We start from the raw sequence: 16508 nt of genomic DNA, 5'->3' as shown, positions 1-16508 counted from the left end.
AACCCATAATGCTATTCGGGAAGACTTCAGGACCTGACCTGGTGACAGTGCAGGAATAGGAGTACAATCTCAAGGTAGGGTGGTGTGGACAGGAACCTGCAAGTGCATTCCCCAGCAAATGCTAACCTGAAACCCATATAGATAAAAGAGGACATTGCCTGTGGTCACTGAAAACAGAAGGGTGTCCCACTGCAAACTTTCCTATTGCACTTCACATAGCAGTTTCAGCCATCGTACCTGTTGAATGAGGAGGTTGCAGCTCTCCTGTAGGAGGACAATGATACGTGCTGGAGTGTTGTAGTATTTAGATCTAGCCCAGATTAGACATATCAAGTGCATGAGGCAGCTAATCAGGGGCTTCACCTCATTGAACTCCACACTCTCAATATCCTCGAAATGGCGCTGGAGTGGCTTCAAGTGTAGATTAATATCCCTCGCCTCAGTCAGAGCTGGCAGCAGATTGGAAAACAATATTAGACAAAATAAAACCACCTCTTTATTACACAGAATGGTTTAGCCATATACAACTGTTGCTTAGGTTGGGTCTAATCAGCTTATAAATGCTCAAGTATTTCGCAATTCAGTTGGGATGTCACAGTCTGTCACTCTTCCACCAGGATTAGTCACCACTTCTGTGTGAACATTCTGCTGGTAACTTCCAGTTTTGAATTTGCTTTCTCTTGCTGCAGACCAAGACAGAAATTGGAGAACATCTCTAGGCAGTGCCCTCTCAGCAATTGTAACTTCACCTCATTAACACAACAAGGCCTCAACATGAAGGAACAGATTTTGTTCCCATTGCAGTCTGGTGTGAACTGACAAAATTCTTACAAATCCCAGAGCTGTGAGATTGATGAAGATACCACCCATATACACACAGAGGAACTAAAAGAAAGCAAATGGAAGGACAAAAATCAACGGGCTGCGCAACAGCCACAACTTGTTAATTACAGTTCGATTTAACCTCTTTGGACTTTAATACATTTTAACCCTGGACCTTGGCAGCTGTATTAAATATTCACAGCATTCAAAGGACAGACCTTTGAAATAAAAATAAAATACAGCGAAGGTGCAAATCTGAAATAACATCTGAAAACACTCAAATCAGGATGTGGAGGTGCCAGTGTTGGACTGAGTTGGACAAGGTCAAAAGTCACACAACACCAGGTTACAGACTAACAGGTTTATTTAAACACACAAGTTTCCGAGCCCCGCTCCTTCTTCCGGTGTTAGTGAAAGAGGGAGACATTAGACAGGCTCAGATCATGAAGAATTTGTGGAGAGGAAGCAGAGTGGTTAGGCAAGGATTGCCCTTTAGACCTCGACACACCCTCACTATGGTGGAGCAATCGTCCAGCAATGACTATCCCTCAGTTGGTTCATTGGAGGTCAGAGGGCAGGCTCACCCTGCAATAGCAAATAGCAAGTGGGGTCTCAAAGCTGGAGGGTCATAACACACAAGAACAGAAGAAATTAGAGCAAGAGTAGGCCATTCATCTTCTTGAGATGACCCCTCCATTCCATAGGATCATGCCCCATCTGTGCCAGGCTTCCTTTTTCTTGCCAGCTCCTCATAGGCCTCAAAATTTCTAAAAGAATTTATCTATCTCCTTTTAAATGTATTCAATACTCCAGCCTCCACAACTGTCTGGGGGAAGAGACCTCCAAACATTCACTACCCTCAGAGAAGAAATTCCTTCACATTTCAGTTTAAAATGACTGTTCCCCTATGCCCATAGAAAATTGCACCTTTTTTTGTAATATGTATATCTAGCCAATTTACTTTTCTGGTCAATTTTCTCCTTTTTTGTAAGCTTTTTAGTCATCACAAGAGTCCCACATCTTCCGGCCTGTCATTAGTTTTTTGCCACCATATATTGCCTTTTTGATTGGATACTTGCACTGTTAACTATGGGTGGTTCATCCTTCTCATCAAGGCTTTCATTTTGACTGGAATAATTATGAAATACCTGCTTAAATTTCTGTCACTGCTCATCACTGATCATCCCCTCAGTGTATTTTCCTCATCTGCTTTAGAGAACTCTTCCTTCATACAAAGTAAGTGTTCCCATTTAAGTGGTGGACATTGATTTAAGACATGAGCTGCTCTCCCTCAAACTAAATTTGAAATTCTACGAAGTAGTGATCACTATCCCCGACAAGATCCCTTATTATTCCTATCTCATTGTACATTACTAGGTTCACATTAGTAGGCTAGCAATAGTCTGTTGCTATGTAGATCTAAAAGAAAAACCCAATACACACCATAAATCTGTCGTTCATGTTACTATTGTCCACCCAATTTGTCCAGTCAATATACACTTGCAATGCCCTTCTCACTTGTGTTGATAATTCCCCATTTATACTTTGTCTCACAGTGATGCAATTTTTCAGGGATCAAAGGCAATTCACACCCATGACTTCTTTCCCTCGCCATTCCTCATTTCCGCCAAATTGATTCTACATTATAAGCTATTGAACCTATATCACTATTCACCATGAGATCAATACCCCCCTTAGTCATACAGCACAGAAACAGACCCTTCAGTCCAAACCAGTCCATGCCGAATATAATCCCAAACTAAACTAGCCTCACCTGCCTGTTCCTTGCCTTGACTAATAACACTATCTCAACTCCTTTTACTTTTCCCTTATTTTTCCAAAATTTCAAATACCCTTGAGGATTGAATCCCCAGTGCTGGTCACCCTGCAACTAGTTCTCAGTGACAGGTATCAGCTCATCGTCATTTATTTCATTTTGTGCCAACATGTTATCTATCTTGTTGCAAATACTCCATGCCTTCAGGTTAAGAGTCTTAAGCTTTGACTTTTTCTTGTTATTATTTAGTCTGGTTCTGATTTCTGCTGCTTTCTTCTGCTTATATTTTCTGCCCCTCCCTGCCAGACTTTGATTTTCGTTCACCTCTTCACTAACCTGCTGTCTCATTCAGAGTCAAAGTCACAGAGATGTACAGCACAGAAACAGACCCATCAATCTAACCCGTCCATGCCAACCAGAAAACCCAAACCAATCTAGTCCCATCTACCAGCACCCGGCCCATATCCCTCCAAACCCTTCCTATTCATATACCCATCCAGATCCCTTTTAAATGTTGCAATTGTACCAATCTCCACCACTTCCTCTGACAGCTCATTCCATACACGCACCACCCTCTGCATGAAAAGGTTTCCCCTTAGGTCTCATTTCTATCTTTCTCCTCTCACCCTAAACCAATGCTCTCTAGTTCTGTACTCTCCCCCTGCCCCCACACCAGGGAAGAGACTTTGTCTGGTTATCCTATCCGTGCCCCTCATGATTTTATATACCTTGAGAAGGTCACGCCTCAGCCTCCGTGCTCCAGGTAAAACAGCCCCAGCCTAATCAACATCTCCCTATAGCTCAAATCCCCCTGAGAAGTGGCAGATAGAGTTTAATTTAGATAAATGCGAGGTGCTGCATTTTGGTAAAGCAAATCTTAGCAGGACTTATACACTTAATGATAAGGTCCTAGGGAGCGTTGTTGAACTAAGAGACCTTGGTTTGCAGGTTCATAGCTTCTTGAAAGTGGAGTCACAGGTAGATAGGATACTGAATAGGGCGTTTGGTATACCTTCCTTTACTGGTCAGAGTATTGAGTAGAGGAGTTGGGAGGTCGTGTTGCAGCTGTACAGACATTGGTTAGGGCACTGTTGGAATATTGTGTGCAATTCTGGTCTCTTTTCTATCGGAAGAAAGATCCTGTTGTAATCTGAGGTAACCTTCTTCGCTATCCACTACACCTCCAATTTTAGTTTCATGTGCAAACTTACTAACTGTACCTCTTATGTTCACATCCAAATCGTTTATATAAATGATGAAAAGTAGTGGACCCAGCACCGATCCTTGTGGCACTCCACTGATCACAAGCCTCCAGTCTGAAAAACAATCCTCCACCACCACCCTCTGTCTTCTACCTTTGAGCCAGTTCAGTATCCAAATGGTTAGTTCTCCCTGTATTCCATGAGAGCTAACCTTGCTAATCAGTCTCCCATGGAGAAACTTGTCGAATGTCTTACTGATGTCCATATAGATCATGTCCACCACTCTGCCCTCATCAATCATCTTTGCTACTTTTTCAAAAAAATAAATCAAGTTTGTGAGACAGGATTGCCTATGCACAAAGCCATGCTGACTATCCCAATTCAGTCCTTGCCTTTCCAAATACATGTACATCCTGTCCATCAGGATTCCCTCCAACAACTTTCCCACCACCAACATAAGGCTCACTGGTCTATAGTTTCCTGGCTTGTCCTTACCACCCTTCTTAAATAGTGGCACTACGTTACCCAACCTCCAGTTTTCCGGCACCTCACCTGTGACAATCGATGATACAAGTATCTCAGCAAGGGGCCAATCAATCACTTCTCTAGCTTCCCACAGAGTTTGAGGGTACACCTGATTAGGTCCTGGGGATTTATCCACTTCTATGTGTTTCAAGACATCCAGCACTTCCCCCTCTGAATATGGATATTTTTCAAGATTTCACCATCTATTTCCCTAAATTCTATACCTTCCATGTCCTTTTCCACAGTAAACACTGATGCAAAATACTCATCTCCTGCAGTTCCACACAGAGGCCGCCTTGCTGATCTTTGAGGGGCCCTATTCTCTCCCTAGTTACTCTTTTGTCCTTAATGTATTGTAAAAAACCCTTTGGATTCTCCTTAACTCTATTTGCCAAAACTATTTCATGTCCCCTTTTTGCCCTCCTGATTTCCCTCTTAAATATACCCCTCCTGCCTTTATACTCTTCACTCGATCTATCCTTTCTATACCTTACATATGCTTCCTTCTTTTTCTTAACCAAACTCTTAATTTCTCTCATCGTTCAACATTCCTTACACCTACCAGCCTTTCCTTTCACCCTAACAGGAATATACTTTAGGGATATTCTCGATATCTCATTTCTGAAGACTTCACTTTTTCCAGCTGTCCCTTTACCTGTGAACATCTGCCCCCAATCAGCTTTTGAAAGTTCTTGCTTAATACCGTCAAAATTAGTCTTCCTCCAATTTAGAACTTCAACTTTTAGATCTGGTCTAGCTTTTTCCATCACTATTTTAAAACTAATAGAATTATGTTCGCTGGCCCCAAAGTGCTCCCCCACTGACACCTCAGTCACCTGCCTTGCCTTATTTCCCAAGAGTAGGTCAAGTTTTCTCGTAGGTACATCCACATACTGAATCAGAAAATTTTCTTGTACACAATTCTTCTCCATCTAAACCTTTAACACTATGGCAGTCCCGGTCTATGTTCGGAAAGTTAAAACCTCCTACCATAACCACCCTATTATTCTTACAGGTAACTGAGATCTCCTTACAAATCTGTTTCTCAATTTCCCTCTGACCATCAGGGGGATACAATACAATCCCTTTCTTATTCTTTCTCATTTTTCAAACTTCCTATCAATTGAGCCCTACTTTCCCCTTCATTAGTTTAATGCCTTATCTACAAATGTAGTCATACAATTCACTAGGACATTTGTTCAAATAATGCTCATTCTAACAGAACAGAACAGCTCTCTCTTGCCTAACCACAGGTACCAATGTCCCTTGAACCAGAAGCCCTTTCTCCCACACAATCTTGATCAAATGGATCAATGGGCTGAAAAATGGCAGAAGGAGTTCAATCTGAAATAACAGGACATTGGCAAGGCCTCTTCTGGAGTACTGTATCCAGTTCTGGTCGCCCAGTTATAAGAAGGATATTATTAAGCTGGAGACGGTTCAGAAGAGATTTACCAGGAGGTTGCCAGGTTTCAGTTATAAAGGAAAGCTGAATAGTCTGGGACTTTTTTCACTGGAGTATAGGAGGTTGAGAGGCGACATTATAGTTTATAAAATAATGATGGGTATAAATAAAGTGAGTGGTAGTTGTCTTTTCCTTAGGATAGGGGATTTCAAGGCCTAGAGCACAAGAGGATCAAATTCTTTTACACAGAAGGTGGTTCGCACGTGGAAATGAGGAAGTGGTGGATGTGGGGGCAATTGCTATGGTTATAAGACATTTGGATAAGGACATAAATAGCAAACGTTTGTGAGTTATTGGGCCAGGAGCAGGCAAGTGGGACTAGTTTAATTTGGGATTATATTCAGCATGGACTGGTTGGACCAAAGGGTCAGTTTCCATGCTGTATGACTTTATGATTCTTAGATCCACACATTTACCTCTCTAATCTTACTTGGCCTATGTTAATTTTTGCATGATTCAGGTAGTATTTCTGAGATCATCTTTCTGGTTCTTCTTTTTAATTTAGCCCTAAGCTGTTCGCAATTACTTAACAGAACCTCTGCCCTCGTCCTACCTATTTTGTTGGTATCTACGAGATCCATGACAATTGAATCCTTCCCCTCCCACTGCATGTTCCACAGTCTTTGGGGGTCTCTGTCTTTGCTACAGATAACAGTATCAATTTCCCAAACTGCGCTATCCCAAATTAATACTACATTTTATTTTTCTTGATCCCCCGCCCACGCCACGTGAATTATTTGGATCATGATGCTGTAATCAGTTTGCTCAGCATCCCTACAGTTTATGCCCTTATCCACACTGGGAGCAAGAACCTTACAGTCACATCCTCCTATCCCTGACCACAGGACAGATTTGATTCAATTAACTTAAGGGCTATGACCGTCTCCCAAAATAAGGTAATATGAAGGCACAATACTGCAGATGCTGGATATCAGAAACAAGCACAGAGAATGCTGGTGAAACTCAGCAGGTCTGGCAGCACTTGTGGACAGACAGAGTTAACACTTGGAGTCTGACTCTCCCCAGAACTGTGAAACCTGAAATAAAGTGTCCAGCTACCCCTCCCTGCTGCAATGCAGTTTCTGCAGCTCAGACTCCAGCTCATCAACTCTGAGCCGATGCTCTTTGAGTAGTCAATCCTTGCTACATGGTGTGTTCAGCATGGATTGCACCAACATCCACCATTTCCCACATACTAAAGCTACAATACATCACCTGCGCAGCCATTGCTATTCGACTCAATTAATTTGCATTTTAAATATTTTAGAAACAAATTTACTAACTGAAGTCTTCATCTGGAATAACATCTCCTGATTTACATCACTAAATCAGACAAAAAAAAGAGACACAGAAGAAACGCCCAGTAATCACTTCCCTGCTTTTGTGTTACATCACACGTCAGCACCGGCAGGTAGAAATGATCTGAAGGAACTCTCTGACCTCTGGTTTTTAATTTCCTGCCGTCACAGTCTTTCTCATTCAAGTCCACTCTCCCCAGTCCTCACCTCAATCAGTAGAGGGCCCTCCAGTATACCAGGTAAAAACAATGACTGCAGATGCTGGAAACCAGAGTCTAGAATAGAGTGGTGCTGGAAAAGCACAGCAGTTCAGGCAGCATCTGAGGAGCAGTGAAAAAGAGGCACCTTCATTTTGAGATGCCTCTCAACAGCTTCTTAAACTTCTAAACTGAGAAATATCTTCAGCAACCAGGTCACTATAGCATGAATGGGGAACTACTCCACAGAACATTCCTGATGAAGGGTTAAGCCCAAAATGTCGACTCTCTTGCTTCTCAGATGCTGCCTGACCTGCTGGGCTTTTTCCAGCACCACGCTTTATTGACTCTGACTTCTCCAGCATCTGCAGTCCTCACTATTTCTGAAAACTACTCCACTTCCCAGCCAGTGACTGTAGTTGTGGATCGGCAAACAGGGAGGATCCCACAGTCTTGCTGAAGCACTGATTCCGTAGTCTGTCACTGCAAGGTAAACTATAGCCAGTTCCCTAAGCCTCCTGAGGGCTTGGAGGAAAATGGCCATATGCTGAATGGTTTGGGAGAATGTTCACATCAGCTGATGGTACTAAGCCCCACACTCAGTCCCAATGTCTAAAGATCTGAGGGATAAACTAGCAAAAGAACAGTCAATACTGCTTCTCTCTCTCTCCACAAAAGCTTCCTGACTTGTTGAGTGCTTTCACTATTTTCTTTCTAACTCAATGCAACAGTTTCACAAAAACACATTTACCCAATTATCAATGATAATCACAGGCCGACATAATAACGCATCAAAAAGAAAACTGAAAATAAAAGTTCATTTTAGATTGTGACAACAAAGTCAGGGATTTCAGAGGAAATTTCTCGCGCTTGAGGTCGAACCTGCAATGACGTCACTGAACATGGTTTTGAACACTGGGAAATAGCTGCTCTCCATCCTCTCCAGTAACTCCACCATCAATTGCACCTTCCTAGACTTCAGTTGATCGTAAATACATGCCAGGTTGGTGCACCTGAGGTGAGGTGAGATCGCAAAGAGAAACAAAAATTATCAGCAAATAGGAGCACAGGAACAGCAGTATGCCCTTCAGCCCTCAAGCCTGTCCCATGCATCGGCAATACATCTGGCTGACAGCACAGTTCGAGAAATTCATCTCAAAACCAGGTTTGCTACACCAATTGCATAATTATTCATCTAGCTTCATAACTCCTGACACTGAACACAGGAATTTTAAGGAAGGATTGGAAAGAACTGGCATTAACTTTACATTATCATTCCCCATAGAATTGTGCTAGTGTCAATGTTCTGGAGATGACTATTTATCATATTTTGTCTTTCAGTAATGCTGACACCTCCTTCCCAAAGAGCTATTGGCTTTGCTTATAGGGATAGCGATTGGGTATCAACCAGCTATTTGACAGCAGATGGTACCACATGTCAGTCTGGGACTACATTGCTCACACCTTTGAATATAAGAGTTGGGGCATCATGTTGAGGTTTTACAGGACATTGGTGAGGCCTTTTTTAGAGTACTGTGTCCAGTTCTGGTCACCCTGTTATAGGAAAGATATTACCAAACCGGAGAGTGTCCAGAAAAGATTTACCAGGAATGGAAGGGTTGAGTTAGAGGGAGATCCTGAATAGACTGGGACGTTTTTCACTGGAGTGTAGGAGGTTGAGGGGTGATCTTACAGAAGTTTTTAAAATGAGCAATATAGATAAGGTGAATGGCAGGTGTTTTGTTTTTCCCTGAGGGTGGAGGATTTCTAGACTAAGGGTGTACTTTTAAGGTGAAAGGAGAAAGATGTAAAAAGGACAGGAAGGGCAACATTTTACACTGAAAGTGGTTTGTGTGTGGAATGAACTTCCAGAGGAACTGGTGGGTGTGGGTACAGTTACAACATTTAAACAACATTTCACCATGTTCAAGAATAGGAAAGGTTTGGAGGAAAATGGTAGAAGAGTGTGCTGCTAGAAAAGCACAGCTGGTCAGGCAGTATCCAAGGAGCAGGAAAGTTGTTGTTTCAGGCATAATGCCCAAAACTTCAATTCTCCTGCTCCTCAGATACTGCCTGACCGGCTGTGCTTTTCCAACACCACACTCTTAGATTCTGATCTTCTGCATCTGCAGTCCTCACTTTCTCCTTGGAGGAATATGGGCTAAGTGCAGGCAGGTGGGACTAGGTTAGTTTGGGTTTTTGGTTGGCATGGACTGGTTGGACCAAAGGATCTGCATCTGTGCTTAAATGACCCTATGACTATCTCCTCACCTCCCCTCAATGCAAATATCCTCTCCAATTGGTTAGCTCTATAGTGAGCTGAAACCTGGCTTTTCCTCATGTAACCTGGTACAACTAAACTTACTTTTGCTTTTGATTTGACTGCTTGGCCAACATAGAATGGGAATAGGACAGTATTTCCCTCAAAGGAACATGTGCTGCTCAATTCCTCATTGTCATCAACCAACACAAAAGGAGAGCTTTTCATTTCACATCAACGTTCAATTTTTTTCTTAGAAAGTCAATTCACAGACAGAATTGGGCACGTGCAAAGTTTTGAAGACTGGCAGGTTATTAAAGAATGACAAGTGGTAGCTCCTTAGCATGCATCATCACACAGTATTAACTTATCAGGTCATGAGAGTTCACAACAAAATGCACACGTGAGCTTCAAGGATTGGAAGGGAGTGCATGTCTCCAGATAAATCAGAGGGTGGAAAGGAAGCATATCTTCTAGTGAAGCCTTTTCTTTTTGTTATCTGACTAAATGAAGTTCACCTGGAATTGACAGAACAATACATAGTGTTCTTGAGACACAGGCTCAGCGGCGTCCACCACCAATTCGCTCCTCTTGGTCATACCACCAAACAGACATCAGCAAAGGTTAAGTATGGCTGTGCTAGTCCAGAAGGAGAAAGTGAGAGATTAAGGAACACTCTGTTGGATAACATGGGAAAAGGGAGACCAGGGAGAGAGAGAAAAATGCTTTAAGTATGTGGTTTCATTGCAAAGCATGCATAGTAATCTGATCTTCGATATTAGCAAACGTTAGTTTGACCATCTGTGATGTCCCAAATACAAATTAAATTGAAATGCACTGCTGTTTCTTGTTTTAGATTCCTAACACAAATTAAATATCATCAAAACAATATAGTGAATGCAGTGCTCAGCTTGGATAGAATTATCTTCAAGTTTCCCTTATAGTTAAATGGGATGTGATAGCCTCATGGTATTATCGCTGGACTGTTAATCCAGAGACCCAAGTCATGTTCTGGGAACTTGGATTCAAATCCCACCATGGCAGGTGGTGGAATTTTAGTTCAAAAAAAGGGAAAAATTTGAAATTCAGAGTCTAATGATGACCGTGAATTCATTGTCGGAAAAACCCACCTGGTTCACTAATGTGTCTTATGGGAAGGAAACTGCTATCCTTACCTGGTCTTGTCTACATGTAACTCCAGATCCACGGCAATGTGGTTGACTCTTAACTGACCTCTGGCAATAAATGCTGGTGTAAACCAGCAATGCTCTGATACCATGAATGATTTTTTAACAAATTTAAATTCTCAAGTCTGAATGCCATAATTATTCGTGGGAAAGTGCAATCCATACATTTCCGATGATGGTTTTCAATCCCCTCGCTGTGTGGTGCTCCCTAACAGATAAGGGACTGTTGGAAAGACACCATCACCTCAACAAAATGAGTCAATGCAGAACAGAAACAGTTTTGGGTTTGTATTTGGGACATAATAGCTGGTCAAACTAATATGCGCTAATGTCTGAGATCAGATTACTATGCATGCTTTGCAATTAAACTTTACGTGTTTAAAGCATCTTCTTTTTCTTCCTGGTCTTCCGTTTCCCATGTTATCCAGAGTGGTCCTTAATCTCTAACTTTCTCCTCACAAACTTCTAAGATGTAGAAGATTTAATAGCAATTAGCAGTAGATACTCAGACTGGTATCCTTTTCCTTGATAAGAGGTACTGAAGCCATTGAACAGACATTAATCGCTGTACCAACTGTTATCAATGCAGCAAAGACTGCTGATATAAATCAGGGAAGTCCTGGTTCAGTGTCTCACATCTGACTGGATGAAGTGGTTGTCAACAGGAGAGCCACTGGGACACTATCTTGGCTGAAAAATACAGTTGTAACATAGACTTACAGGGACGCAAAAGACCTGCGCATCACAATGATTTACAGAAATAGTCTAGCAGAATGGTTATTGTACAACAAGGTGAGTAATGCAGAGGCATGGACTGATATTCCAGAGACACAAATCACATCCAACCATGGAGCTCAGTAACATATTTCTGGTTCATTTAAAGCACGGGGAATAGAAAGTTAATCTCAGTAATGGAAACTGCTGACCTACTGACTTGTTGCAAAAACACCTGCTTCACTATATAACTTAGGCGGGGGAGAAAATCTGGCATGCATACAAGGTCTGGCCTGTTTGCAAATGTAGGCCCACAATGTGATTGACTCAAAAATAGCCAAGCAAGCCTTGCAGTTTCTTTTCAAGAAGCTGACTTACCATCATTATTTCATGATGAATTAAAGATGGGGAATCAACTTTGGCATTGCCAGTAATGCTCATAGCCCAGGAATTAAAGAATAAAATTATATATTTTGACTTGATTGTGTTATTTCTGTGAGCAAAACAGTAACTTTCTGGCAACAATCATATCTAATCAAAAGTACAGTAAAATAAACAAAGAGACAAAAAATATAAATTGGCCCATGTAATGTTAGTTAACTGTTACCTGTTTTTCCAGAACTCCAGCTCCACATTTGGGTTGGGATTACAGCCTTTGAGCAGAGGTTCAGAAGAGTCTTTCTTTAGCACCTCATTGATCTGGTGGCTCCACGCAATAATAACAGATTCAATAGAATGTACAATGCCTTTGTCTTGGACATCCCCACTGCAAGAAGACCACAGAAATATGTCATATGCATATTTAATGTATTACTTAAACTGAAGGATTGGATTTCTTCAATCTACTGCAATCTTAACACTTTATGATCAGACTCTATTCCATCTGAAACTCTAATCCATCTGAAACTCTTTGAATCACTTCAAATTGCTGCTAGAACAATGTTTTATTAATTATTATTCTTTTATTACACTATAATTTGTACACCATTGTACCTATTGTCTTGATGTGTCAGGAACTACAGTGTTTTCTTGCGAGTTTTGTGCTTCTTATGCAGCTTATGCCACCAGCTTCACTATATAACAGGTATGATCGTGTAGTTTGTACTGTCCATGTAGTACCTTGGTCCTGGAGGAACACTGTCTTGTTTTTACTGTATCTGTTGTATATGGTAGAAATGACAAATAAAGCCACTCTTGAATCTTCATCTTACAAGGTGAAACATGGAGATTTTTCTTTAACTCCCCTATCTTTCCTTGAGTGTGGATGCCAAAGAATATTGAATTCTCAACACTTTCTTCAAGACTTGTAAGTATTGTTTATTGCAACATGAGCCTTTGAACACATGGAAGGCCAAAAGATCATAAAACAGGGATTCTTTATTCTACTGACATCAGGTCATCACAAACATGAAGGGAAATTAAGGTTTTGTATTTACAGAATGAAGCCAGTGGTATGTATTGGATTGAGGAATCCTTTGTCTACCTATCGCTTCTTCCCATTAACTCTCCTTCCCACAAAAACAGATTGCTTTTAACCAAGAAGAGTCCATTCAGCTGCTCCAGCTGCCCTCCCTCACTGTCACCACCTGCTGCCAGAGGTTATATCATTAAATTTGGCTGAAAAGGGAGAAAGGTTATGAAGAATGACTCCAAACTGATATAAGCTTGCGTTTAGGAACATTTTGGGAATAGTTTTGCAGTCCCTTAATAATTAACCAGTTCCCCTTACCAGCCCATCCTACCCACCTATACCCAAGGTAATGAAGACACAATTGGAGACTACAGTTGTATTTCTGACAACATGGCATATTTCCATCATTCCTGTAGCAGTTAAAGATACTTTGCTACCAATTCAGTGGAAACTTCCAGAGATGCCAACCTATGCATGTCAACTGTGTGAGCTGCTATTGATAAAGATTGTTGCTCCCCTATTCTTTTGCACATAGTAAACTGCAGGGATGGCTGGATCTGCTGTGGTAAAGGTGAATTATTTCCTGGTCTAACTACAAGAATCTCATGGATAACAAGAACTGAAGTGCTGCTTATCAGAAGACAGCTACAGGTTTCACTGATATGATCAGTGTAACAAAGACTTGAAGGAAGACCAGATAATAGTTTTCACCCCTTAGAGATTCTCACCCATGAAAGTAATAGCATAAGGAGCCACTGCTCAGTCCTTGGAGAAGCACTGTCTTCACTTGATCCTACTCTCCATCGTGTTAAGTGGACCTCCCACTCTGCTAAATGGGATAGATTTTAAACAGAAAACTACTCAAAACTGGGCATCCAAAGAGATACTATGGGCCATCATCATCAGTGGCAGAATTGCACTCGGCACATTCCCCCAAATTTACCATTGCCATCATGGCATGGGTCAATCCTGGTTCAATGGTGTGCACAGGATAGCATGCAGGGAGCCACATCATTCAAACCTAAAAAAGTGACACCAGTGACAAAGCTACAACATAGGACTACTTGCATGCTCCTTGATAGACAGCACCAAGTGACTCACAATCAACAGATCAAAGTTCCACAGTCCTGTCACATCCAGTCATGAATGATGGTAGACAACTAAACAACTCACTGGAGGAGGAAGTTCCAAAAGCAACCCCATCCTCAATGATCCAGCACACCGTGCAAGAGATAAGGCTGAAGAATTTGCAGCAATCTTCAGCTAGAAGTGCCAAGTGAACGCTCTCTCTCCAACTCCGTTGTTGATCCCCAGCGTCACAGATGGCTGTCTTCAGCCCATTCAATTCATTCCACGTAATAGCAAGAAATGGTTGAAGGCAGTGGATACTGCAAAGGCTATGGGTCCTGATAATATTCTGGCAACAGTACTGTAGACACATGCTCCACAACTTGCCATGCTCCTTGTCTCGCCCTTCTGGTTGTATATAACCATATATTGTTCAGAATTGGGACTACCAACTGCAATGGAAGAAGGTTTGCTCTGACTGGAATACCAGGAAAGTTTTGTAACTTGAAAGTCAAGTACTGCATATTGTTGAACTGTGAGACACACAATGTCACTGGTTTGAAAGCTGCAAAGGGAGAATTTAAGACTCAGTTGCATGGGGAATCCTTGAGTTAAAAAATTTCAGCCTGACAATTGCCTTCAGATTGGTTGAGATGCAGAATTTAAAAAGCTCTAAGTGCTTTGAACAACAGTGGAAAAAGATGTCTAGAACCTGCAGACAGAAAGCATCCATCTTTCCCTTCTTCAGTTCTGAAAAAGGGTCATCAATGGACTCAGAATGTGAACTCAGCCTTCTCTCAGCAGATGCTGCTGAGTTTCTCCAGCAGTTTCTGCTTTTGTTTCAGATCTTCTACATTCGCAGTTTCTTATTACTTCCATCTTTCCCTCTCTTTTCTCTAAAAAGGACAGAAAAAATGATGTAAACTTTTTAAAAAATCATATAAGAAAAAAACCCAAGGTCACTATGTCAACCATCAACTTGGTCATTTTGGTGATCTCATTGGGATTTTATACATATATACAAATTATCAGGGCACTTTTCCCAGTTTAGTCCTGACAGAGTTACACTGGCGTCAATATTACAAATTGCCCCAGTGTGTCCTGTATCTAAAAAAAGCAGGACAAATTCAACTCAGCCAGTTATTGACCCATCAGTCTGTTTTTTGATCATGAGTAAAGTGATGGAAGAATACATGAACAGTGCTATCAAAAATCCATAAGAGAGAGGTGCATAAGTAGGCCATGTGTCTAATTGGGTCTGTTCAACCATTCAATAAAAACAAGACTGACCTGATAATCCTCAAATCCATTTTCCTGTCATATACCCACAACTCTTGACCACCTTACTTATTAACTATCCGTCCATAGCAGCCATAAATATACTTAACAACCCAACCTCACCAGTCTTATGTATTAAAGACTTCCACCAATTCACTATCCTCATCATCTCTGCCTTAAATGATGAGAGCTTCCTTTGAGGTTATGCCATCTCATCTTGGACTGTCCTATAAAGGGCAACTTCCTCTCCTTCAAGATACCTCCACAGGGAAACATCTTCTCAGTATGCATCCTGTCACAGTATCATAGAGTCATGCTAATCCCTCTTTCAATATTTCAATAAGTTCATCCCTCAATCTTCAAACCTCTAATGAATAAAGGACCAACTTGTTTAGCCATTCTCAATAAGTAAGTCCTTCATTCCAGGAATCAGCTGAGTGAATCTCTTTTCTTCTGCTTCCATTGCCAATATACCGCTACTTAAATACAGTGACCAAAAACTGCACACAGTCCTCCAAGTGTAGCCTCACCAAAACCCTTGCAGCATGTGGAACAAGACTTCATTTTGAAACTCCCCAACTGTAAAAAAAAAAGGCGAAAGTTCCATTTGGCTTCTCAATCACTTGCTGTACCTGTACACTAACATTTTGTGTTTTGTATACAAGAACACCCAGATCCCTCTGTGCTGTAATTTTTTTTTTTGGAATCTCCTTCCATTTAAGACTATAAGGCTAAGCAAAATTAGAACACATGGCCCATCAAATCGACCCTGCATCTCAATGAGATCATGGCTGATCTGATAACCCTCAATTCCACTTTTCCACCTTTTCGCCATAACCCTTAATCTTTGTACTGATTAAATATTTATCCAACAAGCAGCACCTGCTCAGCAATAACTTCCCAGTGACGCTCAGTTTGAGTTCTGCCAGGTCCACCCAACTCCTGACCTCACTACAGCGTTGGTTCAAACATGGACAAAAAAGCGGAATTCCAGAGGTGAGGTGCGAATGATTGCCTGTGACATGAAGGCTGCATTTAACTAAGTGTGGTATCAAGGAGCCTTAGCAAAATTGAAATCAATGGGAATCAGAAGAGAAACTTTCTACTGTTGGGATTCGTACCTTGCACAAGGGAAGCCAGTTGCCATTGTTGCTGGTCAGTCATCTCAGCTCCATGACGTCTGTGCAGGAGTTCCTCAGGGTAGTGTCTGAGGTCCAATTATCTTCAGCTGTTTCCTCAATGACCTTCCTCGATTACAAAGGTCAGAAGTGGGATATGTTCGCTGGTGTTTGTTCAATATTCAG

At 41.5% G+C, this 16508-nt stretch overlaps 1 protein-coding gene across 1 annotated transcript in view; it reads right to left on the bottom strand.

Annotated features, from left to right (window-relative positions):
* The window catches only part of LOC122562034 (dynein axonemal heavy chain 9-like), a 508505-nt gene that overhangs the window by 462057 nt on the left and 29940 nt on the right, over positions 1-16508 (bottom strand). The window contains exons 3-5 of the mRNA XM_043714478.1: positions 12055-12213; positions 8169-8299; positions 238-449 (exon numbers count right to left, since the gene is read on the bottom strand). Coding sequence (XP_043570413.1) covers positions 238-449; positions 8169-8299; positions 12055-12213 — 502 coding nt within the window. The remainder of the gene's footprint in view (positions 1-237; positions 450-8168; positions 8300-12054; positions 12214-16508) is intronic.

This window comes from Chiloscyllium plagiosum, chromosome 24 (assembly GCF_004010195.1).
Source record: "Chiloscyllium plagiosum isolate BGI_BamShark_2017 chromosome 24, ASM401019v2, whole genome shotgun sequence".
Taxonomy (NCBI): Eukaryota; Metazoa; Chordata; class Chondrichthyes; order Orectolobiformes; family Hemiscylliidae; genus Chiloscyllium; species Chiloscyllium plagiosum.
Note: the sequence above shows the minus strand (reverse complement) of the source record. Positions and strands in the feature narration are given on the sequence as shown.